Raw genomic sequence first — 24,209 nt, forward strand, 5'->3', positions numbered from 1 at the left:
CTCTCTCTCCGCCTCTCTCTCTCTCTCCGCCTCTCTCTCTCTCTCCGCCTCTCTCTCTCTCTCTCTCCGCCTCACGCTCTCTCTCCGCCTCTCTCTCTCTCTCCGCCTCTCTCTCTCTCTCCGCCTCTCTCTCTCTCTCCGCCTCTCTCTCTCTCTCTCTCTCCGCCTCTCTCTCTCTCCGCCTCTCTCTCTCTCTCCGTCTCACGCTCTCTCTCCGCCTCTCGCTCTCTCTTGCCACCTCTCTCTCCACCTCGCTCTCAATTCAATTTAAGGGGCTTTATTGGCATGGGAAACATATGTTAACGTTGCCAAAGCAAGTGAAGTAGATAATAAACAAAAGTGTAATAAACAATAAATATTAACAGTAAACATTACACTCAGAAGTTCCAAAAGAATAAAGACATTTCAAATGTCATATTATGTCTATATACAGTGTTGTAACAATGTGCAAATAGTTCAAGTACAAATGGGAAAATAAATAAACATAAATACGGGTTGTATTTACAATGGTGTTTGTTCTTCACTGGTTGCCCTTTTCTTGTGGCAACAGGTCACAAATATTGCTGCTGTGATGGCACACTGTGGTATTTCACCAAATAGATATGGGAGTTTATCAAAATTGGGTTTGTTTTTTGAATTCTTTGTGGGTCTGTGTAATCTGAGAGAAATTTCTCTATGGTCATACATTTAGCAGGAGGTTAGGAAGTGCAGCTCAGTTTCCACCTCATTTTGTGGGCAGTGTGCACATAGCCTGTCTTCTCTTGAGAGCCAGGTCTGCCTACGGCGGCCTTTCTCAATAGCAAGGCTATGCTCACTGAGTTGGGACAGTCACAGTGGTCAGGTATTCTGCCACTGTGTACTCTCTGTTTAGAGCCAAATAGCATTCTAGTTTGCTCTGTTTTTTCTGTTAATTCTTTCCAATGTGTCAAGTAATTATCTTTTTGTTTTCTCATGATTTGGTTGGGTCTAATTGTGTTGTTGTCCTGGGACTCTGTGGGGTCTGTTTGTGTTTGTGGGCGGCAGGTAGCTTAGTGGTTAAGAGCGTTGTGCCAGTAACCGAAAGGTCGCTAGTTCTAATCCCCGAGCCGACTAGGTGAAAAATCTGTCGATGTGCCCTTGAGCAAGGCACTTAACCCTAATTGCTCCTGTAAGTCGCTCTGGATAAGAGCGTCTGCTAAATGACCAATTATTTATTATTTATTATTATTTTGTGAACAGAGCCCCAGGACCAGCTTGCTTAGGGGACGCTTCTCCAAGTTCATCTCTCTGTAGGTGATGGCTTTGTTATGGAAGGTTTGGGAATAGCTTCCTTATACAGCTCTTTTCTGGATTTTGATAATTAGCCGGGATCGGCCTAATTCTGCTCTACATGCATTATTTGGTGTTTTTCGTTGTACATGGAGGATATTTTTGCAGAGTCTCAATTTGGTGTTTGTCCCATTTTGTGAATTCTTGGTTGGTGAGCGGACCCCAGACATCACAACCATAGAGGGCAATGGGTTCTATAACTGATTCAAGTATTTTTAGCCAGATCCTAATTGGTATGTCGAATTTTATGTTCCTTTTGATGGCATAGAAGGCCCTTCTTGCCTTGTCTCTCAGATCGTTCACAGCTTTGTGGAAGTTACCTGTGGCGCTGATGTTTAGGCCGAGGTATGTATAGTTTTTTGTGTGCTCTAGGGCAACGGTGTCTAGATGGAATTTGTATTTGTGGTCCTGGCAATTTGACCTTTTTTGGAACACCATTATTTTTGTCTTTCTGAGATTTACTGTCAGGGCCCAGGTCTGACAGAATCTGTGCAGAAGATCTAGGTGCTGCTGTAGGCCCTCCTTGGTTGGTGACAGAAGCACCAGATCATCAGCAAACAGTAGACATTTGACTTCAGATTCTAGTAGGGTGAGGCCAGGTGCTGCAGACTGTTCTAGTGCCCTCGCCAATTTGTTGATATATATGTTGAGGAGGGTAGGGCTTAAACTGCATCCCTGTCTCACCCCACGGCCCTGTGGAAAGAAATGTTTTTTTCCTAATTTTAACCGCACACTTGTTGTTTGTGTACATGGATTTTATAATGTCGTATGTTTTTTCCCCAACACCGCTTTCCATCAATTTGTATAGCAGACCCTCATGCCAAATTGAGTCAAAAGCTTTTTTGAAATCAACAAAGCATGAGAAGACTTTGCCTTTGTTTTGGTTTGTTTGTCAATTAGGGTGTGCAGGGTGAATACGTGGTCTGTCGTATGGTAATTTGGTAAAAAGTCAATTTGACATTTGCTCAGTACATTGTTTTCACTGAGGAAATGTACGAGTCTGCTGTTAATGATAATGCAGAGGATTTCCCCAAGGTTGTTGTTGACACGTATCCCACGGTATTTATTGGGGTCAAATTTGTCTCCACTTTTGTGGATTGGGGTGATCCACAAAATAACTAAGGATGATGTTAAAGAGTTTAAGTATAGCCAATTGGAATTTGTGGTCTGTATATTTTATCATTTCATTGAGGATACCATCAACACCACAGGCCTTTTTGGGTTGGAGGGTTTGTATTTTGTTCTGTAGTTCATTCAATGTAATTGGAGAATCCAGTGGGTTCTGGTAGTCTTTAATAGTTGATTCTAAGATTTGCATTTGATCATGTATATTTTTTTGCTGTTTGTTTTTTGTTATAGGGCCAAAAAGATTGGAGAAGTGGTTTACCCATACATCTCTGTTTTGGATAGATAGCTCTTTGTGTTGTTTGTTTAGTGTTTTCCAATTTTCCCAGAAGTGGTTAGAGTCAATGGATTCTTCAATTACATTGAGCTGATTTCTGACATGCTGTTCCTTCTTTTTCCGTAGTGTATTTCTGTATTGTTTTAGTAATCTCTCTCTCTCCACCTCTCTCTCTCCACCTCTCTCTCTCCGTCCATCAGATCATAGAGGAGAATGGAGTGCGACGTGTTCTGGTCTTACCTCAGCAGCCAGAGTTCCACCCTGGGGGCCACTCCCCCCTGCACCACCCACCTCCTCCACCCCACGCCCACCTGCCCGCCTTCATCCCCCACCCCGCCATGTTGCCCCCCCCACCCCACCTCTACACAGGCATGGCGGGGGGCGTGGGAGACATGAGCTCCCAGTATATACCACAGTACCACCCAGCACACATTTACTCAGAGCAGGGTGAGTATATACACTACATAGTATACACTATACACTACATAGTATACACTACACACTACATAGTATACACTACATAGTATACACTACACACTACACGCTACATAGTATACACTACACAGTATACACTACACAATACACAGTATGCACTACACAATACATAGTATACACTACATAGTATACACTATACACTACATAGTATACACTATACACTACATAGTATACACTACACACTACATAGTATACACTACACACTACATAGTATACACTACATAGTATACATTATAGACTACGTAGTATACACTATACACTACATAGTATACACTACATAGTATACATTATAGACTACATAGTATACATTATATACTACATACAGTGCATTTGGAAAGTATTCAGACCCCTTCCCCTTTTTCCACATTTTGTTACGTTACAGCCTTATTCTAAAATGGATTCAATTGCTTTTTTTCCTTCACCAATCTACACACAATACCCCATAATGACAAAGGAAAGACAGGTTTTTATAAATGTTTGCAAAAGTATTAGAAATAAATAACTGAAATGTATTGGGCTCCCGAGTGGCGCAGCGGTCTAAGACACTGCATCTCAGTGCTTGAGGCGTCACTACAGACCCCCCTTGTTCGATTCCAGGCTGTATCACAACCGGCCGTGATTGGGAGTCCCATAGGGCGGCGCACAATTGGCCCAGCGTCGTCCGGGTTTGGCCGGTGGAGGCCGTCATTGTAAATAAGAATTTGTTCTTAACTGACTTGCCTAGTTACATAAAGGTTAAAAATCACATTTACATAAGTATTCAGACCCTTTACTCAGTACTTTGTTGAAGCACCTTTGGCAGCGATGACAGCCTCGAGTCTTCTTGGGTATGACGCTACAAGCTTGGCACACATGTATTTGGGGAGTTTCTCCCGTTCTTCTCTGCAGATCCTCTCAAGCTCTGTCAGGTTGAATGGGGAATGTTGCTGCACAGCTATTTTCAGGTCTCTCCAGAAGCAAGGAACATAAGCGTTTCGCTACAACCGCAATAACATCTGCTAAATATGTATATGTGACCAATACAATTTGATTTGATTTGATACGGACAATTCCTTTGACCTTGGTTTTTGCTTTGACATGCACTGTCAACTGTGGGACCTTATATAGACAGATGTGTACCTTTCCAATTCATGTCCAATCAATTGAATTTACCACAGGCGGACTCAAGTCAAGTTGTAGAAACATCTCAAGGATGATCAATGGAAACAGGATGCACCTGAGCTCAATTTCGAGTCTCATAGCAAAGGGTCTGAATACTTATATAAATGTTAAAAAAAAAAAAAAGTGACATTTTCATTATGTCATTATGGGGTATTGTGTGTAGATTGATGATATCTAAAGTGTAGTCACTAACTTCACCATGATCAAATGGATATTCAATATTTGCTTTTTATACCAGTCTACCAATAGTTGCCTCCCTGGACTTTGTGGTTGAATCTGTGTTTGAAATGCAGTGCTCCACGGAGGGACCTTACAGATCATTGTATGTGTGGGGTACAGAGATTAAGTAGTCATTAAAAAAATCATGTTAAACACTATTATTGCACACAGAGTGAGTCCATGCAACTTATGTGACTTGTAAAGCAAATTCTTACTCCTGAACTTATTTAGGCTTGCCATAACAAAGGGGGTTGAATACTTGACTCATGACACATCTCAATTTTAATCTATTTTAAATTCAGGCTGTAACACAACAAAATGTGAAATAAGTCAAATGGTATGAATACTTTCTGAAGGCACTGTGTCTGTACGTAACTGTTCTGTATGTCTAAGTGTCTCTGTGTTTCTGGTCTCCTCCCAGTCTCGGCAGATTCTCACTCCCCACACGGACGCCCGCTGCCGTTCGTCCACCGCGACGAAAGGGCCAGCAAGACCTACGAGCGCCTGCAGAAGAAGCTCAAGGAGCGGCAAGGGGGAGAGAGAGGAGGGCAGATGAAGGACAGCCCCCCTCCCTCGCCACAGAAGAGTCGCAGCAGCCCCCCCTCCATGGACAGTATCTACAACGGGGTGGTTGGAGGAGGGAAGGGGCTGGGACAGGCGCTGGGACAGGGGCTGGAGGCTGAGCTGGGGCAGGGTCAGACCAGCACCACCGCCAAGCAGACGGGCAGGGAGAAAGAACCTGGAGGTAAGGAGGGCCAGGGGACAGGGAGTGGGATAGCGGGTAGTATAGCAGCCATGTCAGGGGCTGTGGTGAAAGAAAAAACCCAATTGTCATACTTAGAAAACTAGGTAACACTTTACTTGACACCCAGCGTCATAACACATTATGACACGGTCATATGTCGTAACAGCTGACATAACTGTAGTCCCGTGTAGCTCAGTTGGTAGAGCATGGCGTTTGCAACGCCAAGGTTGTGGGTTCGATTCCCACAGGGGGGGGATGTAAGTCGCTCTGGATAAGAGCGTCTGCTAAATGACTAAAATGTAAATAACTTGTCATAACCTGTCATAATATGGTCATAATCCTGTCATGACACATACAGTGCATTCGGAAAGTATTCAGACCCCTTGACTTTTTCCACATTTGTTACGTTACAGCCTTATTCTAAAATGGATTAAATTAAATTTTTCCCTCATCAATCTACATACAATACCCCATAATGACAAAGCGAACACAGGTTTTTAGACATTTTTGATGGGAGATGGGAGAACCTTCCAGAATGACAACCATCTCTGCAGCACTCCACCAATCAGGCGTTTATGGTAGAGTGGCCAGATGGAAGCCACTCCTCAGTAAAAGGCATGACAGGCCGCTTGGATTTTGCCAAAAGGCACCTAATGGACTCTCAGACCATGAGAAACAAGATTCTCTGGTCTGATGAAACCAAGATTGAACTCTTTGGCCTGAATGCCAAGCGTCACGTCTGGAGGAAACCTGGTACCATCCCTACGGTGAAGCATGGTGGTGGCAGCATCATGCTGTGGGGATGTTTTTCAGCAGCAGGGACTGGGAGACTAGTCAGGATCGAGGGAAATATGAACGGAACAAAGTACAGAGAGATCATTGATGAAAACCTGCTCCAGAGCGCTCAGGACCTCAGACTGGGGGCCAAGGTTCACCTTCCAACAGGACAACGATCCTAAGCACACAGCCAAGACAACACAGGAGTGGCTTCGGGACAAGTCTCTGAATGTCCTTGAGTGGCCCAGCCAGAGCCCGGACTTGAACCCGATATAACATCTCTGGAGAAACCTGAAAATATATCTGGAGAGACCTGAAAATCCAACCTGACAGAGCTTGAGAGGATCTGCAGAGATGAATTGGAGAAACTCCCCAAATACAGGTGTGCCAAGCTTGTACCGTCATACCCAAGAAGACTCGAGGCTGTAATCGCTTCAACAAAGTACTGAGTGAAAGGGTCTGAATACTTATGTAAATGTCATATTTTTTTCTAAAAACCTGTTTTTGCTTTGTCATTATGGGGTATTGTGTATAGATTGATTTAAAAAAAAACAATTTAATCAATTTTAGAATAAGGCTGTAACGTAATAAAATGTGGAAAAAGTCAAGCGGTCTGAATACTTTCCGAAATGCACTGTGTATTATTATTATTATTATTAATGTTATTATTGTTATTAATATTATTATTATTATTATTATTATTTTATAAATAGTAATAATTTGTAGAGTGTCTCCATTTGCCCTCAGCATGCATTTTTTCACCATTCTGAATGTCTAAAGAATCCATACAGTACCAGTCAAAAGTTTGGTCACACCGACTCATTCAAGGGTTTTTCTTTATTTTTACTATTTTCTACATTGTAGAATAATAGCGAAGACATCAAAACTATGAAATAACACATATGGAATCATGTAGTAAGAAGTGTTAAACAAATCAAAATATATTTTATATTTGAGATTCTTCAAAGTAGCCACCCTTTGCCTTGATGACAGCTTTGCACACTCTTGGCATTCTCTCAACCAGCTTCATGAGGTAGTCACCTGGAATGCATTTCAATTAACAGGTGTGCCTTCTTAAAAGTTAATTTGTGGAATTTCTTTCCTTCTTAATGTGTTTGAGGCAATCAGTTGTGTTGTGACAAGGTAGGGGGGGTATCCAGAAGACAGCCCTATTTGGTAAAAGTCCAAGTCCATATTATGGCAAGAACAGCTCAAATAAGCAAAGAGAAACAACAGTCCGTCATTACTTTAAGACATGAAGGTCAGTCAATACGGACAATTTCAAGAACTGAAAGTTTCTTCAAGTGCAGTCGCAAAAACCACCAAGCTCTATGATGAAACTGTCTCTCATGACGACCGCCACAGGAATGGAAGACCCAGAGTTACCTCTGCTGCAGAGGATAAGTTCATTAGAGTTACCAGCCTCAGAAATTGCAGCCCAAATAAATGCTTCACAGCATTCAAGTAACAGACACATCTCAACATCAACTGTTCAGTGGAGACTGTGTGAATCAGGCCTTCATGGTCGAATTTCTGCAAAGAAACCACTACTAAAGGACACTAATAAGAAGAAGAGACTTGCTTGGGCCAAGAAACACGAGCAATGGACATTAGACCGGTGGAAATTCGTCCTTTTGGTCTGGAGTCCAAATTTGAGATTTTTGGTTCCAACCGCCGTGTCTTTGTGAGATGCGGTGTGGGTGAACGGATGATCTCCACATGTGTATTTCCCACCGTAAAGCATGGAGGAGGAGGTGTTATGGTGTGGGGGTGCTTTGCTGGTGACACTAGTATGGCTACCACAGCATTCTGCAGCGATACGCCATCCCATCTGGTTTGGGCTTAGTGGGACTATCATTTGTTTTTCAACAGGACAATGACCCAACACACCTCCAGGCTGTGTAAGGGCTATTTTACCAAGAAGGAGAGTGATGGAGTGCTGCATCAGATGACCTGGCCTCCACAATCCCCAGACTTCAACCCAATTGAGATGGTTTGGGATGAGTCTGACCGCAGAGTGAAGGAAAAGCAGCCAACAAGAGCTCAGCATGTGTGGAAACTCCTTCAAGACTGTTGGAAAAGCATTCCAGGTGAAGCTGATTGAGAGAATGCCAAGAGTGTGCAAAGCTGTCATCAAGGCAAAGGGTGGCTATTGGAAGAATCTCAAATATTAAATGTATATATTTTATTTTTGTTACACTTTTTTGGTTACTACATGATTCCATATGTGTTATTTAATAGTTTTGATGTCTTCACTATTATTCTCCAATGTATGACTGATGACTGATATAAGGGCCTGGGACAGACCACTGCTGCTGTGACTGGCACAGGCAAACAGATGGGCAGCGGGGAACAGACAGGCAGCAGGGAACAGACAGTCCTGGCTAAGTGCAAGCTGGGGTGACTATTCAGCCAGGTTGCAACTATTTAGCCCAGTGGCGACTATTTAACCAGGTGGTGACTATTTAGCCCGGTGCAGACTATTTAACCAGGTGGTAACTATTTAGACCGGAGACGACTATTTAGCCAGGCGGTGACTATTTAGACAGATAGTGACTATTTAACCCGGTGGTGACTATTTAGCCCGGTGGTGACTTTGTAACCCGGCGGTGACTATTTAGCCAGGTGGTGACTATTTAACTATTAACTAACTATTTATCTCTGTGTGTGTGGGAGAGCTCTGTGTGTGTGTGTGGGAGAGCTCTCTGTGTGTGTGTGGGAGAGCTCTGTGTGTGTGTGTGGGAGAGCTCTGTGTGTGTGTGGGAGAGCTCTGTGTGTGTGTGTGGGAGAGCTCTGTGTGTGTGTGTGGGAAAGCTCTCTGTGTGTGTGGGAGAGCTCTCTGTGTGTGTGTGGGAGAGCTCTGTGTGTGTGTGTGGGAGAGCTCTGTGTGTGTGTGGGAGAGCTCTCTGTGTGTGTGGGAGAGCTCTGTGTGTGTGTGTGGGAGAGCTCTGTGTGTGTGTGTGGGAGAGCTCTGTGTGTGTGTGGGAGAGCTCTGTGTGTGTGTGGGAGAGCTCTGTGTGTGTGTGGGAGAGCTCTGTGTGTGTGTGGGAGAGCTGTGGTGAGCTGCTGAAAGGATAGAGGGGCTGTGGCGGTGTATTTGAGCTGGAGAGGAGAAGCCTCATTAGCCCCAGCAGCTGGTGACAGCGAGAGGGAACAGAAAGAGTGGGAGAGAGAGGTCTCTAACGGGGCTAACATTACTCAGACTTCTCATCAATCAAACCTAACCCCGGTGCTGCATGGAGGACTAAATACTCAGCTTCCCTTAGCCACAGCAGTTCATTTACTAGTAATGCCCTGTGCAGGAAATTAGAGTCCCTGGGGTGGTATTTCGTTGTATTAGTATTAAGGCTTTATACATTATTGAAGTAGATTGAATAGAATAACTTAGATGGGTTGTTTACTGTTATATGAAGTCCTTTCTGAAACCCAACGCAACGTGTCGGTGAGCAACCAGATATCACCTACACGCCGCTATGCTTTTGGGATCCCCCAGGGCTTTTACCCTATGACCTTTTGGGATCCCCCAGGGCTTTTACCCTATGACCTCTCCTGTTTAGCCTGGACATTATTTTATTTTTTGACTAGAATGTTAATTTAGCAGACGCTCTTATCCAGAGCAACTTGGTGCATTCACCTGAAGGTGGATGGGCGAGACAACCGCCTCACAGTCGTAGGAAGTACATGTTTTCCCTCAATAAAGAAGTTATCAGCAAGGTCAGTGCTAGTAGAAGGTTCTAGTAGGCAGAGACTCTTGTGTCCTAGCATCAAGGGGAAGCTGGTCCAACCATCTGGGTGGCCAGGACAGAGTAGAGTTTTTGACTGTACATTAATGACCTGCCTGTTGCCCTGGGATTAACGTGCAGACGTATGATGATCACTCTGATTTTTTTGGTGCGTAGTAAATTGCATAACTTGATATCGTAATGTCTTCTCTGTGCTCCTTTGTGTGTGTCTCCCTCTAGAAATGGATGAAGAGGACCTGATCCTACAGGCTTTGTTGAACACTGTCAGTAAACCAGTGGTGAGTGTCTCTGTCTGTCTCCTTTACATACCATAATATATCAAATCAAATCAGAGTCTATTACATGCACAGGGTCGCAGAAGTAATTGCACGGCTACAGTGACATTGCAGGTCAAAGAGAAGTGAATGATCAATAATAGTAGTAATAATACAAAGTGAAATAATAGACTGAGGGGGGTGGGGGGCCAGGAGGGGGGCAGGGGAATCAGGTAGCTGACTGGGGGGTGGGGAGCCAGGAGGGGGGCAGGGGAAGCAGGTAGCTGACTGGGGGGTGGGGAGCCAGGAGGGGGGCAGGGGAAGCAGGTAGCTGACTGGGGGGTGGGGGGCCAGGAGGGGGGCAGGGGAAGCAGGTAGCTGACTGGGGGGTGGGGGGCCAGGAGGGGGGCCGGGGAAGCAGGTAGCTGACTGGGGGGTGGGGAGCCAGGAGGGGGGCAGGGGAAGCAGGTAGCTGACTGGGGGGTGGGGGCCCAGGAGGGGGGCAGAGGAAGCAGGTAGCTGACTGGGGGGTGGGGGCCCAGGAGGGGGGGAAGCAGGTAGCTGACTGGGGGGTGGGGGCCAGGAGGGGGGCAGGGGAAGCAGGTAGCTGACTGGGGGGTGGGGGGTGGGGGGCCAGGAGGGGGGCCGGGGAAGCAGGTAGCTGACTGGAGGGTGGGGGGCCAGGAGGGGGGGAAGCAGGTAGCTGACTGGAGGGTGGGGGGCCAGGAGGGGGGGAAGCAGGTAGCTGACTGGGGGGTGGGGGGCCAGGAGGGGGGCCGGGGAAGCAGGTAGCTGACTGGGGGGTGGGGAGCCAGGAGGGGGGCAGGGGAAGCAGGTAGCTGACTGGGGGGTGGGGAGCCAGGAGGGGGGCAGGGGAAGCAGGTAGCTGACTGGGGGGTGGGGAGCCAGGAGGGGGGCAGGGGAAGCAGGTAGCTGACTGGGGGGTGGGGAGCCAGGAGGGGGGCAGGGGAAGCAGGTAGCTGACTGGGGGGTGGGGGGCAGGGGAAGCAGGTAGCTGACTGGGGGGTGGGGAGCCAGGAGGGGGGCAGGGGAAGCAGGTAGCTGACTGGGGGGTGGGGAGCCAGGAGGGGGGCAGGGGAAGCAGGTAGCTGACTGGGGGGTGGGGGGCCAGGAGGGGGGCAGGGGAAGCAGGTAGCTGACTGGGGGGTGGGGAGCCAGGAGGGGGGCAGGGGAAGCAGGTAGCTGACTGGGGGGTGGGGAGCCAGGAGGGGGGCAGGGGAAGCAGGTAGCTGACTGGGGGGTGGGGAGCCAGGAGGGGGGCAGGGGAAGCAGGTAGCTGACTGGGGGGTGGGGAGCCAGGAGGGGGGCAGGGGGAGCAGGTAGATGACTGGGGGGTGGGGGCCCAGGAGGGGGGCAGGGGAAGCAGGTAGCTGACTGGGGGGTGGGGGCCAGGAGGGGGGCAGGGGAAGCAGGTAGCTGACTGGGGGGTGGGGAGCCAGGAGGGGGGCAGGGGAAGCAGGTAGCTGACTGGGGGGTGGGGGGCCAGGAGGGGGCAGGGGAAGCAGGTAGCTGACTGGGGGGTGGGGGGCCAGGAGGGGGGCAGGGGAAGCAGGTAGCTGACTGGGGGGTGGGGGGCCAGGAGGGGGGCAGGGGAAGCAGGTAGCTGATTGGGGGGTGGGGAGCCAGGAGGGGGCAGGGGAAGCAGGTAGCTGACTGGGGGGTGGGGGGCCAGGAGGGGGGGAAGCAGGTAGCTGACTGGAGGGTGGGGAGCCAGGAGGGGGGCAGGGGAAGCAGGTAGCTGACTGGGGGGTGGGGGGCCAGCAGGGGGGCCGGGGAAGCAGGTAGCTGACTGGGGGGTGGGGGGCCAGGAGGGGGGCCGGGGAAGCAGGTAGCTGACTGGGGTGTGGGGGGCCAGGAGGGGGGCCGGGGAAGCAGGTAGCTGACTGGAGGGTGGGGAGCCAGGAGGGGGGCAGGGGAAGCAGGTAGCTGACTGGAGGGTGGGGAGCCAGGAGGGGGGCAGGGGGAGCAGGTAGATGACTGGGGGGTGGGGAGCCAGGAGGGGGGCAGGGGAAGCAGGTAGCTGACTGGGGGGTGGGGTGCAGGGGGAGAAGGTAGCTGACTGGGGGGTGGGGGGCAGGGGGAGAAGGTAGCTGACTGGGGGGTGGGGGGCAGGGGGAGAAGGTAGCTGACTGGGGGGTGGGGTGCAGGGGGAGAAAGTAGCTGACTGGAGGGTGGGGGGCAGGGGGAGGAGGTAGCTGACTGGGGGGTGGGGGCCAGGAGGGGGGCAGGGGGAGAAGGTAGCTGACTGGGGGGTGGGGGGCCAGGAGGGGGGCAGAGGAAGCAGGTAGCTGACTGGGGGGTGGGGGGCCAGGAGGGGGGCCGGTGGAGGAGGTAGCTGACTGGGGGGTGGGGGGCCAGGAGGGGGGCCGGTGGAGCAGGTAGCTGACTAGTGGTGGCTATTCAGCAGCCTGATGGTCTGAGGGTAGAAACTATTGGCCAGTCTGACAATTTTTGCCACGATGCTCCTATACTGCCATGATGCTCCTATACTGCCACGATGCTCCTATACTGCCACGATGCTCCTATACTGCCACGATGCTCATATACTGCCACGATGCTCCTATACTGCCACGATGCTCCTATACTGCCCGTGTCTGAGGGATGGAAGCGGGGAGAACAGGGCGTGGCTTGGGTGGCTGAGGTGCCTGATGATCTTCTTGGCCTTCCTGAGACACCTGGTGTTGTAGGTGTCCTGGAGGTCAGGCAGTGAGCACCCGATGGTGGGTTCGGCTGAGCGTACCACCCTCTGTAGCGCCTTGCGGTCCGCGGCGGTGGAGTTGCCGTACCAGGCTGTGATGCACCCCGACAGTATGCTCTCGACGGTGCTCCTGTAGAACACTGAGGGCCCTCGAGGACAGGCCGAATTTCTTCAGCCTCATGAGGTTGAAGAGTTGCTGTCATGCCTTCACCACGTTGTCCGTTTGGTTTGACCGTTTCAGCTCCTCGGAGATGTGTACGCTGAGGAACTTGATGTTTTTGACCGTCTCCACGGCGGCCCCGTTGATGCGGGTGGGGACCTTCCCAGCCTGGTTCCTCCTGAAGTCCACAATCGGCTCCTTTGTTTTACTGACGTTGAAAGAGAGGTTGTTTACCTGTCACCACGCTGTCAGAGTTCCTACCTCCTCTCTGTATGCCGTCTTGTCTATATCCCCTTAAACCTGTGTCCAAAAACACATAAAATGGTACAAGTCAACATTTTGCTGCTAATTTTATATTGGCCTACATTTAGTCATTTCACAGACGTTTTTATTCAGAGCGACTTATCGTCAATGCATTTCTGGACATATTGATGACGTACTTCCACATACAATGTTAGCAACATACCAGTGATCTAGATGTTTTTACACACCACAGGAGACACCTGTGTTGTGGTGGTGAGTCATCACTAATGCTGAACATCTGGCTAACAACTGGTTTATTTAACTGGGTAAAAACCTGCTGACTTCAGACCATGAGAGAATCCCCATTCCCAGTACCATTAAACGTCTACAGCTGGCATTACTATAGTCTATTTTCTTACTTGGTGGTGGAAGTGCTTGGTGTGTTGTTTACCTGTTACCTGAGGAGGAGGTATTAGCTACAGAACAGAGGAGGTATTAGCTACAGAACAGAGGAGGTATTAGCTACAGAACAGAGGAGGTATTAGCTACAGAACAGAGGAGGTATTAGCTACAGAACAGAGGGGGTATTAGCTACACAACAGAGGAGGTATTAGCTACGCAACAGAGAAGGTATTAGCTACAGAACAGAGGAGGTATTAGCTACAGAACAGAGGAGGTATTAGCTACAGAACAGAGGAGGTATTAGCTACAGAACAGAGGGGGTATTAGCTACACAACAGAGGAGGTATTAGCTACGCAACAGAGGAGGTATGAGCTACAGAACAGAGGAGGTATTAGCTACAGAACAGAGGAGGTATTAGCTACAGAACAGAGGAGGTATTAGCTATAGAACAGAGGAGGTATTAGCTACAGAACAGAGGAGGTATTAGCTACACAACAGAGGAGGTATTAGCTACACAACAGAGGAGGTATTAGCTACACAACAGAGGAGGTATTAGCTACAGAACGGAGGAGGTATTAGCTACAGAACGGAGGAGGTATTAGCTACAGAACGGAGGAGGTATTAGCTACAGAACGGAGGAGGTATTAGCTACAGAACAGAGGAGGTATTAGCTACAGAACAGAGGTATTAGCTACAGAACAGAGGAGGTATTAGCTACAGAACAGAGGAGGTATTAGCTACAGAACAGAGGAGGTATTAGCTACAGAACAGAGGAGGTATTAGCTACAGAACAGAGGAGGTATTAGCTACAGAACAGAGGAGGTATTAGCTACAGAACGGAGGAGGTATTAGCTACAGAACAGAGGAGGTATTAGCTACACAACAATTATTAGCTACACAACAATTATTAGCTACAGAACAGAGGAAGTATTAGCTACACAACAGATGAGGTATTAGCTACAGAACAGAGGAGGCATTAGCGATAGAACAGAGGAGGTATTAGCTACACAACAGAGGAGGTATTAGCTACACAACAGAGGAGGTATTAGCTACACAACAGAGGAGGTATTAGTTACAGAACAGAGGAGGTATTAGCTACAGAACAGAGGAGGTATTAGCTACAGAACAGAGGAGGTATTAGCTACAGAACAGAGGAGGTATTAGCTACAGAACAGAGGAGGCATTAGCTATAGAACAGAGGAGGCATTAGCTATAGAACAGAGGAGGTATTAGCTACACAACAATTATTAGCTACAGAACAGAGGAGGTATTAGCTACAGAACAGAGGAGGTATTAGCTACACAACAGAGGAGGTATTAGCTACACAACAGAGGAGGTATTAGCTACACAACAGAGGAGGCATTAGCTATAGAACAGAGGAGGTATTAGCTACACAACAGATGAGGTATTAGCTACACAACAATTATTAGCTACAGAACAGAGGAGGTATTAGCTACACAACAATTATTAGCTACAGAACAGAGGAGGTATTAGCTACAGAACAGAGGAGGTATTAGCTACACAACAGAGGAGGTATTAGCTACACAACAGAGGAGGTATTAGCTACACAACAGAGGAGGTATTAGCTACACAACAGAGGAGGTATTAGCTACAGAACAGAGGAGGCATTAGCGATAGAACAGAGGAGGCATTAGCTACAGAACAGAGGAGGTATTAGCTACAGAACAGAGGAGGTATTAGCTACACAACAGAGGAGGTATTAGCTACAGAACAGAGGAGGTATTAGCTACACAACAGAGGAGGTATTAGCTACAGAACGGAGGAGGTATTAGCTACAGAACGGAGGAGGTATTAGCTACACAACAGAGGAGGTATTAGCTACACAACAGAGGAGGTATTAGCTACACAACAGAGGAGGTATTAGCTACACAACAGAGGAGGTATTAGCTACAGAACAGAGGAGGTATTAGCTACACAACAGAGGAGGTATTAGCTACACAACAGAGGAGGTATTAGCTACAGAACAATTATTAGCTACAGAACAGAGGAGGTATTAACTACACAACAGAGGAGGTATTAGCTACAGAACAGAGGAGGTATTAGCTACAGAACAGAGGAGGTATTAGCTACAGAACAGAGGAGGTATTAGCTACAGAACAGAGGAGGCATTAGCTATAGAACAGAGGAGGTATTAGCTACAGAACAATTATTAGCTACAGAACAGAGGAGGTATTAGCTACAGAACAGAGGAGGTATTAGCTACAGAACAGAGGTGGTATGGAGGGAGGTAATGCTATTGAAGTCTGGTCTGATGAGGAACTAAATGGTCTTTGTGTTGGATTACGAGTGGAGATTTTGCCCTAATCATATTGGAGTAAATGAGGAGGCCTAATGACTTTCTGTTATGAATCTGATTTATTTTAAGAAGATGGATCAGATCATAGCTCTTTAATGTTGAACCGCAGGCAGTAGCACAGTTTTCCTTCCTTCATACCATGCAGGATTAGGCTGGCCTAGTCAACGTTTGCATCCCAAATGGCACCCTATTCCCTATATAGTGCATTACTTTTGACCAGAGACCTTTCGGCCGTGGTGCACTATATAGGGAATAGGGTGCCATTTGGGACGCAATCCTAGCCTTGTTTAATGACCCAGCTAGCTCCAGCTGCTGGATGAGAATCAGTTAAACTGGAAATAGAATGTCTTTGACCTTATATAAGATGGTACTCGTCATCTTGCCCGTCTCTGTCGTCAATGTCTGATGTCAAACCCATGTAAAGTACCTAAACAAGGCTATTTGAAAGAGATATGGAGAGGGGGATGTAGGGGGTTTGTAAGGAGCGATATGGAGAGAGGTTGAGAGAGAGATGGGGAGTGGAGTGGTTTGGTTTGGAGAGAGAGAGAGGGTAGGGGGATAGAGAGGGTTTTAGAGAGATGGAGAGAGGTTTAGAGAGAGGGTGAGGATAGGGGGATGGAGAGGGTTTTAGAGAGATGGAGAGAGGTTTAGAGAGAGGGTGAGGGTAGGGGGATGGAGAGGGTTTTAGAGAGATGGAGAGAGGTTTAGAGAGATGGTGAGGTTAGGGGTATGGAGAGAGAGATGGAGAGGGTAGGGGTATGGAGAGAGAGATGGAGAGGGTAGGGGTATGGAGAGAGAGATGGGGAGGGTAGGGGTATGGAGAGAGAGATGGAGAGGGTAGGGGTATGGAGAGAGAGATGGAGAGGGTAGGGGTATGGAGAGAGAGATGGAGAGGGTAGGGGTATGGAGAGAGATGGAGAGGGTAGGGGTATGGAGAGAGATGGAGAGGGTAGGGGTATGGAGAGAGATGGAGAGGGTAGGGGTATGGAGAGAGCGATGGGGAGGGTAGGGGTATGGAGAGAGAGATGGAGAGGGTAGGGGTATGGAGAGAGCGATGGGGAGGGTAGGGGTATGGAGAGAGAGATGGAGAGGGTAGGGGTATGGAGAGAGAGATGGAGAGGGTAGGGGTATGGAGAGAGATGGGGAGGGTAGGGGTATGGAGAGAGAGATGGGGAGGGTAGGGGTATGGAGAGAGATGGAGAGGGTAGGGGTATGGAGAGAGATGGAGAGGGTAGGGGTATGGAGAGAGAGATGGGGAGGGTAGGGGTATGGAGAGAGAGATGGAGAGGGTAGGGGTATGGAGGGAGAGATGGAGAGGGTAGGGGTATGAAGAGAGAGATGGGGAGGGTAGGGGTAGGGGTATGGAGAGAGAGATGGAGAGGGTAGGGGTATGGAGAGAGAGATGGGGAGGGTAGGGGTAGGGGTATGGAGAGAGAGATGGAGAGGGTAGGGGTATGGAGAGAGAGATGGGGAGGGTAGGGGTAGGGGTATGGAGAGAGAGATGGAGAGGGTAGGGGTATGGAGAGAGAGATGGGGAGGGTAGGGGTATGGAGAGAGATGGGGAGGGTAGGGGTATGGAGAGAGAGATGGGGAGGGTAGGGGTAGGGGTATGGAGAGAGAGATGGAGAGGGTAGGGGTATGGAGAGAGAGATGGAGAGGGTAGGGGTATGGAGAGAGAGATGGGGAGGGTAGGGGTATGGAGAGAGAGATGGAGAGGGTAGGGGTATGGAGAGAGAGATGGGGAGGGTAGGGGTATGGAGAGAGAGATGGGGAGGGTAGGGGTATGGAGAGAGATGGGGAGGGTAGGGGTATGGAGAGAGAGATGGGGAGGGTAGGGGTATGGAGAGAGATGGGGAGGGTAGGGGTATGGAGAGAGAGATGGGGAGGGTAGGGGTATTCTCCTCCTGTGAGACAGACACTGGTCCCAGCTCAAACAGAGGGGAGTAGGACAGACAGACAGACAGACAGACGGACGGACATGGGTTGATTGCATTCTTCCATGTAGTGAACCGTTCCTGACTTCCTGTCGGTTGGTCCAGGTTATTTTTTACCTCCCAAAACAGAGAATAAATCCCCAAGAGGTGCCCAGTCAGGTAGACCGTTGTAATTGGAAAAGATGACATTCAACTAAAGGTTAGTGCTGCCCTCCCTACAGGAGCAGGCTAGCTCTACTGTTGGCCTCCCTACAGGAGCAGGCTAGCTCTACTGTTGACCTCCCTACTGGAGCAGGCTAGCTCTACTGTTGGCCTCCCTACAGGAGCAGGCTAGCTCTACTGTTGGCCTCCCTACAGGAGCAGGCTAGCTCTACTGTTGGCCTCCCTACAGGAGCAGGCTAGCTCTACTGTTGGCCTCCCTACAGGAGCAGGCTAGCTCTACTGTTGGCCTCCCTACAGGAGCAGGCTAGCTCTACTGTTGGCCTCCCTACAGGAGCAGGCTAGCTCTACTGTTGGCCTCCCTACAGGAGCAGGCTAGCTCTACTGTTGGCCTCCCTACAGGAGCAGGATAGCTCTACTGTTGGCCTCCCTACAGGAGCAGGCTAGCTCTACTGTTGGCCTCCCTACTGGAGCAGGCTAGCTCTACTGTTGGCCTCCCTACTGGAGCAGGCTAGCTCTACTGTTGGCCTCCCTACAGGAGCAGGCTAGCTCTACTGTCTGCTCCCTGACCAACGCTATGCAGAAACTAGTGAACATGCCATAACAATAAAGGCTTTTGAAGTATATGAAGAGTGCCTTGTTCCTATTTGTTGACGTGATCTCTGCTGTTGGTTGCTGAGTTTAATGCAGTAGTTTAACCCTTTCCTTTTGTTTAATCAGTTTGCTGAGAATCTGGTCATTTTCTTCTAAAGGACACTAATTAGTAGTGTGCAACAGAGATGTAATCCTGAACCACCTCTGATTCTGTCCTGTGACCCCTCCAGGTGACAGACATCCAGACCAGAGGGGCAGTGTTGAGCTGGGTGGCCCCCAGCAGGGCAGAGGGAGAGGGGGACAGCCCCCACCTGGATCCTCTCAGTTACGACGTGTCCATCTCCTACAGCGGCAAGGACGGGAAGTACACCAACATGTACAGGTAGGGGTGCCGTGTGTGTGTCACCCCGGGCTATCCTGCATTCCCTGCTGAAATGACCCCAACATAATGTGTACAATATGTCACCTCTGGCTGTTGTTTTCCCTCTCCTGTTCCAGTGGTGACCAACTAAGTACAACTTTAGAAGACCTGAGGCCATCAACAGACTACCACGTCAGGTTGGTACAACGTACTGTTCAGGGCCCCCTCTGTGTGCTCTAATCAACAATACAGCTGTATGTCTGTCTGTGCTCTAATCAACAATACAGCTGTATGTCTGTCTGTGCTCTAATCAACAATACAGCTGCATGTCTGTCTGTCTGTGCTCTAATCAACAATACAGCTGTATGTCTGTCTGTGCTCTAATCAACAATACAGCTGTATGTCTGTCTGTGCTCTAATCAACAATACAGCTGTATGTCTGTCTGTGCTCTAATCAACAATACAGCTGTATGTCTGTCTGTGCTCTAATCAACAATACAGCTGTATGTCTGTCTGTGTGCTCTAATCAACGATACAGCTGTATGTCTGTCTGTGCTCTAATCAACGATACAGCTGTATGTCTGTCTGTGTGCTCTAATCACCAATACAGCTGTATGTCTGTCTGTGTGCTCTAATCAACAATACAGCTGTATGTCTGTCTGTGCTCTAATCAACGATACAGCTGTATGTCTGTCTGTGTGCTCTAATCAACAATACAGCTGTATGTCTGTCTGTGTGCTCTAATCAACAATACAGCTGTATGTCTGTCTGTGCTCTAATCAACAATACAGCTGTATGTCTGTCTGTGCTCTAATCAACAATACAGCTGTATGTCTGTCTGTGCTCTAATCAACAATACAGCTGTATGTCTGTCTGTGCTCTAATCAACAATACAGCTGTATGTCTGTCTGTGTGCTCTAATCAACAATACAGCTGTATGTCTGTCTGTGCTCTAATCAACAATACAGCTGTATGTCTGTCTGTGTGCTCTAATCAACAATACAGCTGTATGTCTGTCTGTGTGCTCTAATCAACAATACAGCTGTATGTCTGTCTGTGCTCTAATCAACAATACAGCTGTATGTCTGTCTGTGCTCTAATCAACAATACAGCTGTATGTCTGTCTGTGTGCTCTAATCAACAATACAGCTGTATGTCTGTCTGTGTGCTCTAATCAACAATACAGCTGTCTGTCTATGTGCTGTAATCAATAATACAGTTGTCTGTCTGTCTATGTGATGTAATCTATAATCCAGTTGTCTGTCTGAACCACCATAGGATGACTGTCCAAAATGTATCTTGTCAAAAGTAGTGCCCACTATCTCTCTGTCTCTCTCTCCAGGGTCATGGCTGTAGTGCCCACTATCTCTCTGTCTCTCTCTCCAGGGTCATGGCTGTAGTGCCCACTATCTCTCTGTCTCTCTCTCCAGGGTCATGGCTGTAGTGCCCACTATCTCTCTGTCTCTCTCTCCAGGGTCATGGCTGTAGTGCCCACTATCTCTCTGTCTCTCTCTCCAGGGTCATGGCTGTAGTGCCCACTATCTCTCTGTCTCTCTCTCCAGGGTCATGGCTGTAGTGCCCACTATCTCTCTGTCTCTCTCTCTCCAGGGTCATGGCTGTAGTGCCCACTATCTCTCTGTCTCTCTCTCCAGGGTCATGGCTGTAGTGCCCACTATCTCTCTGTCTCTCTCTCCAGGGTCATGGCTGTGTGTGCCCACTATCTCTCTGTCTCTCTCTCCAGGGTCATGGCTGTGTGTGCAGGGCAGTGTGTGCAGGGTAGTCCGTCGGAGGCAGTAGCCTTCACCACCCGGAGCTGCGAACCGGACCCCCCCAGCCCCCCCAGAAAGACTAGCGGCTCCAAGAGCAGCATCCTGGTCCTGCAGTGGAAGGTGATGGAGCTATTGTAGAGGCCTATTCATGCTTTTTACCCCGGACCTCATGGAAATACTATTTGTATGAAAAAAATAATAATGTATGCACTCACTAACTGTAAGTCGCTCTGGATAAGAGCGTCTGCTAAATGACTAAAATGTATTTGAATATACTGTAACTGTTGTGGTTTCAAGAGCACAGTGGATGCTAGCTACCAGGGATGGGACATTTTTGTGTGTTGTGTACTTGTTAGTTTGGCCATTGTGTTTAGTGAATTGTGAGTATGCACCACTGGGCCTGGAATGAATGTGATGTTATTGAGAGTAATCAAGATGTCTTCCTTTCACAGGCCCCATGTGACAACGGCTCTAAAATCCAAAACTACATCCTTCAGTGGGACGAGGGTAAGGGCACCGGGGGATATGAGCAGTGTTACTATGGACCCCAGAAGCAGTATCGTGTCACCAAGCTCTCTCCAGCTTCAAGATACTCCTTCCGCCTCGCAGCCAAAAACGACATGGGTGTCAGGTACGTGGCCAACTCAACGCTATTTCCTCCTGGACACAGTGTTTGAAAATGACAACTAAAGACTGTCTACAGCAGTCTGTGTAGTCTCTCCTTGGCTCTTTTATAAAATGTGTTAAAGGCCCTGTAATATGTAGATTTGAGGACTTTCTGTTTTGGGTCTACATTTCAGTTCTGAAATGGTCTTTCCTGTCCTTCACCCCTCTCTCCTTCTCTCCTTCCCTCCCCTCTCTCCTCCCTCCCTCCCCTCTCTCCTCCCTCCCCTCTCTCCTCCCTCTCCTCCCTCCCCTCTCTCCTCCCCTCCCCTCTCCTCTCTCCTCCCCTCCCCTCCCCTCCCCTCTCCTCTCTCCTCCCCTCCCCTCTCCTCTCTCCTCCCTTCCTTCTCTCCCCTCTATCCTTCTCTCTCCTTCTCCCCCCTCCTCCCTCCCTTTTCTCCCCTCTCTCCTTCTCTCTCCCCCCCTCCCCTCTCTCCCCCCCTCTTCTCCCTCCCCTCTCTCCTTCTCTCTTCCCTCCCAGCTCTCCTCTCTCCTTCTCTCCCCTCTCTCCCTCTCTCCTCCCTCCCCTCTCTCCCTCTCTCCTTCTCTCCCCCTCTCCCCTCCCTCCCCCTCTCCTTCTCTCCCCCTCTCCTTCTCTCCCCCTCTCCTTCTCTCCCCCTCTCCTTCTCTCCTCTCTCTCCTTCTCTCCCCTCTCTCCTCTCCTCCCTCCTCTCCTCCCCTCTCTCCTTCTCCCCCCCTCCCTCCCTTCTCTCCACTCTCTCCTTCTCTCTCCTCTCCCCCCTCTACTCCCTCCCTCTCTCCTTCTCTCCCCCTCTCCTCCCTCCCTTCTCTCCTTCTCTCCCCCTCTCCTCCCTCCCTTCTCTCCTCCCTCCCCCCTCTCCTTCTCTCTCCCCCTCCTCCCTCCCCTCTCTCCTTCTCTCCTCTCTCCTTCTCTCTCCTCTCTCCCCTCTCTCCTCTTTTCTCTTAATTTTTTCCTTTGTCTCTGTTAGTGAGTTCTCTGAGGCAGTGGACCTGTATACGTCGTGCAGCGTGCCCTCTCCCCCCCTCCCCCCAGAGCTGGTGAAGGCGGGGGTGACGTGGTTGTGTCTGACCTGGCAGAGACCCTCCACTTCCCCCAAGGAGGACGACATCTTCTACAGCCTGGAGATGGATGAGGACGAGGTATGGATCAATCAGTCAATCAATCAATCAATCATATGACATAACATACTGATGAGGACGAGGTTTGGATCAATCAATCAGTCAATCAATCAATCAATCAATCATATGACATAACATACTGATGAGGACGAGGTTTGGATCAATCAATCAGTCAATCAATCATATGACATAAAATACTGATGAGGACGAGGTATGGGTCAATCAGTCAATCAATCAATCATATGACATAACATACTGATGAGGTACAGATCAGTCAGCTAACGTTACCCTGAACCTTGAAACTGTACTGTCATAAAGAGACATGACTAGTATTCGCTTCTATTCTAGTCCCTTTAAATGTTTCTCTCCTCTAAAACTGTCTGTGTGTATCAGACAGTGTTTGAATTTGAAGATGGACTCAGCTAGTCTTTGTCCCCTCTGTGTCCTCTGTGTCCCCAGGGTTATGGCTTCCAGCCCAGCTATGATGGCGATGAGCTGTCCTGCACTGTCAAGAACCTGCTCAGGAGCACCAAGTACAAGTTCAGGGTAAGAGACACTCTGGGACAAGTCAGTCTATAGTCATACAACTAATACAGTCTATAGAGTCATACAACTAATACAGTCTATATAGTCATACAACTGATACAGTCTATAGAGTCATACAACTAATACAGTCTATAGTCATACAACTAATACAGTCTATAGTCATACAACTAATACAGTCTATAGTCATACAACTAATACAGTCTATAGAGTCATACAACTGATACAGTCTATAGAGTCATACAAATAATACAGTCTATAGTCATACAACTGATACAGTCTATAGAGTCATACAAATAATACAGTCTATAGTCATACAACTAATACAGTCTATAGTCATACAACTGATAGTCTATAGAGTCATACAACTAATACAGTCTATAGAGTCATACAACTAATACAGTCTATAGTCATACAACTAATACAGTCTATAGTCATACAACTAATACAGTCTATAGAGTCATACAACTAATACAGTCTATAGTCATACAACTAATACAGTCTATAGAGTCATACAACTAATACAGTCTACAGAGTCATACAAATAATACAGTCTATAGTCATACAACTAATACAGTCTATAGTCATACAACTGATACAGTCTATAGAGTCATACAAATAATACAGTCTATAGTCATACAACTAATACAGTCTATAGAGTCATACAACTAATACAGTCTATAGAGTCATACAACTAATACAGTCTATAGAGTCATACAACTGATACAGTCTATAGTCATACAACTAATACAGTCTATAGTCATACAACTAATACAGTCTATAGAGTCATACAACTAATACAGTCTATAGAGCCATACAACTAATACAGTCTATAGAGTCATACAACTAATACAGTCTATAGAGTCATACAACTAAAACAGTCTATAGAGCCATACAACTAATACAGTCTATAGTCATACAACTAATACAGTCTATAGAGCCATACAACTAATACAGTCTATAGAGTAATACAACTAATACAGTCTATAGAGTCATACAACTGATACAGTCTATAGTCATACAACTAATACAGTCTATAGTCATACAACTAATACAGTCTATAGAGCCATACAACTAATACAGTAAGAGTCTATAGTCATACAACTAATACAGTAAGAGTCTAGAGTCATACAACTAAT

At 48.0% G+C, this 24,209-nt stretch overlaps 1 protein-coding gene across 2 annotated transcripts in view; it reads left to right on the plus strand.

The window, feature by feature from the left end:
* The window catches only part of fndc3a (fibronectin type III domain containing 3A), a 183,242-nt gene that overhangs the window by 101,683 nt on the left and 57,350 nt on the right, over nucleotides 1–24,209 (plus strand). For both annotated transcript variants that reach the window (XM_084143025.1, XM_084143026.1), the window contains 9 exons: nucleotides 2,911–3,157; nucleotides 5,007–5,330; nucleotides 10,070–10,128; nucleotides 18,864–19,015; nucleotides 19,132–19,191; nucleotides 20,736–20,883; nucleotides 21,216–21,394; nucleotides 22,377–22,548; nucleotides 22,987–23,073. In XM_084143025.1, coding sequence (XP_083999151.1) covers nucleotides 2,911–3,157; nucleotides 5,007–5,330; nucleotides 10,070–10,128; nucleotides 18,864–19,015; nucleotides 19,132–19,191; nucleotides 20,736–20,883; nucleotides 21,216–21,394; nucleotides 22,377–22,548; nucleotides 22,987–23,073 — 1,428 coding nt within the window. The remainder of the gene's footprint in view (nucleotides 1–2,910; nucleotides 3,158–5,006; nucleotides 5,331–10,069; nucleotides 10,129–18,863; nucleotides 19,016–19,131; nucleotides 19,192–20,735; nucleotides 20,884–21,215; nucleotides 21,395–22,376; nucleotides 22,549–22,986; nucleotides 23,074–24,209) is intronic.

This window comes from Coregonus lavaretus, assembly GCF_964263955.1.
Source record: "Coregonus lavaretus genome assembly, chromosome: 26".
NCBI classification, from domain to species: Eukaryota; Metazoa; Chordata; class Actinopteri; order Salmoniformes; family Salmonidae; genus Coregonus; species Coregonus lavaretus.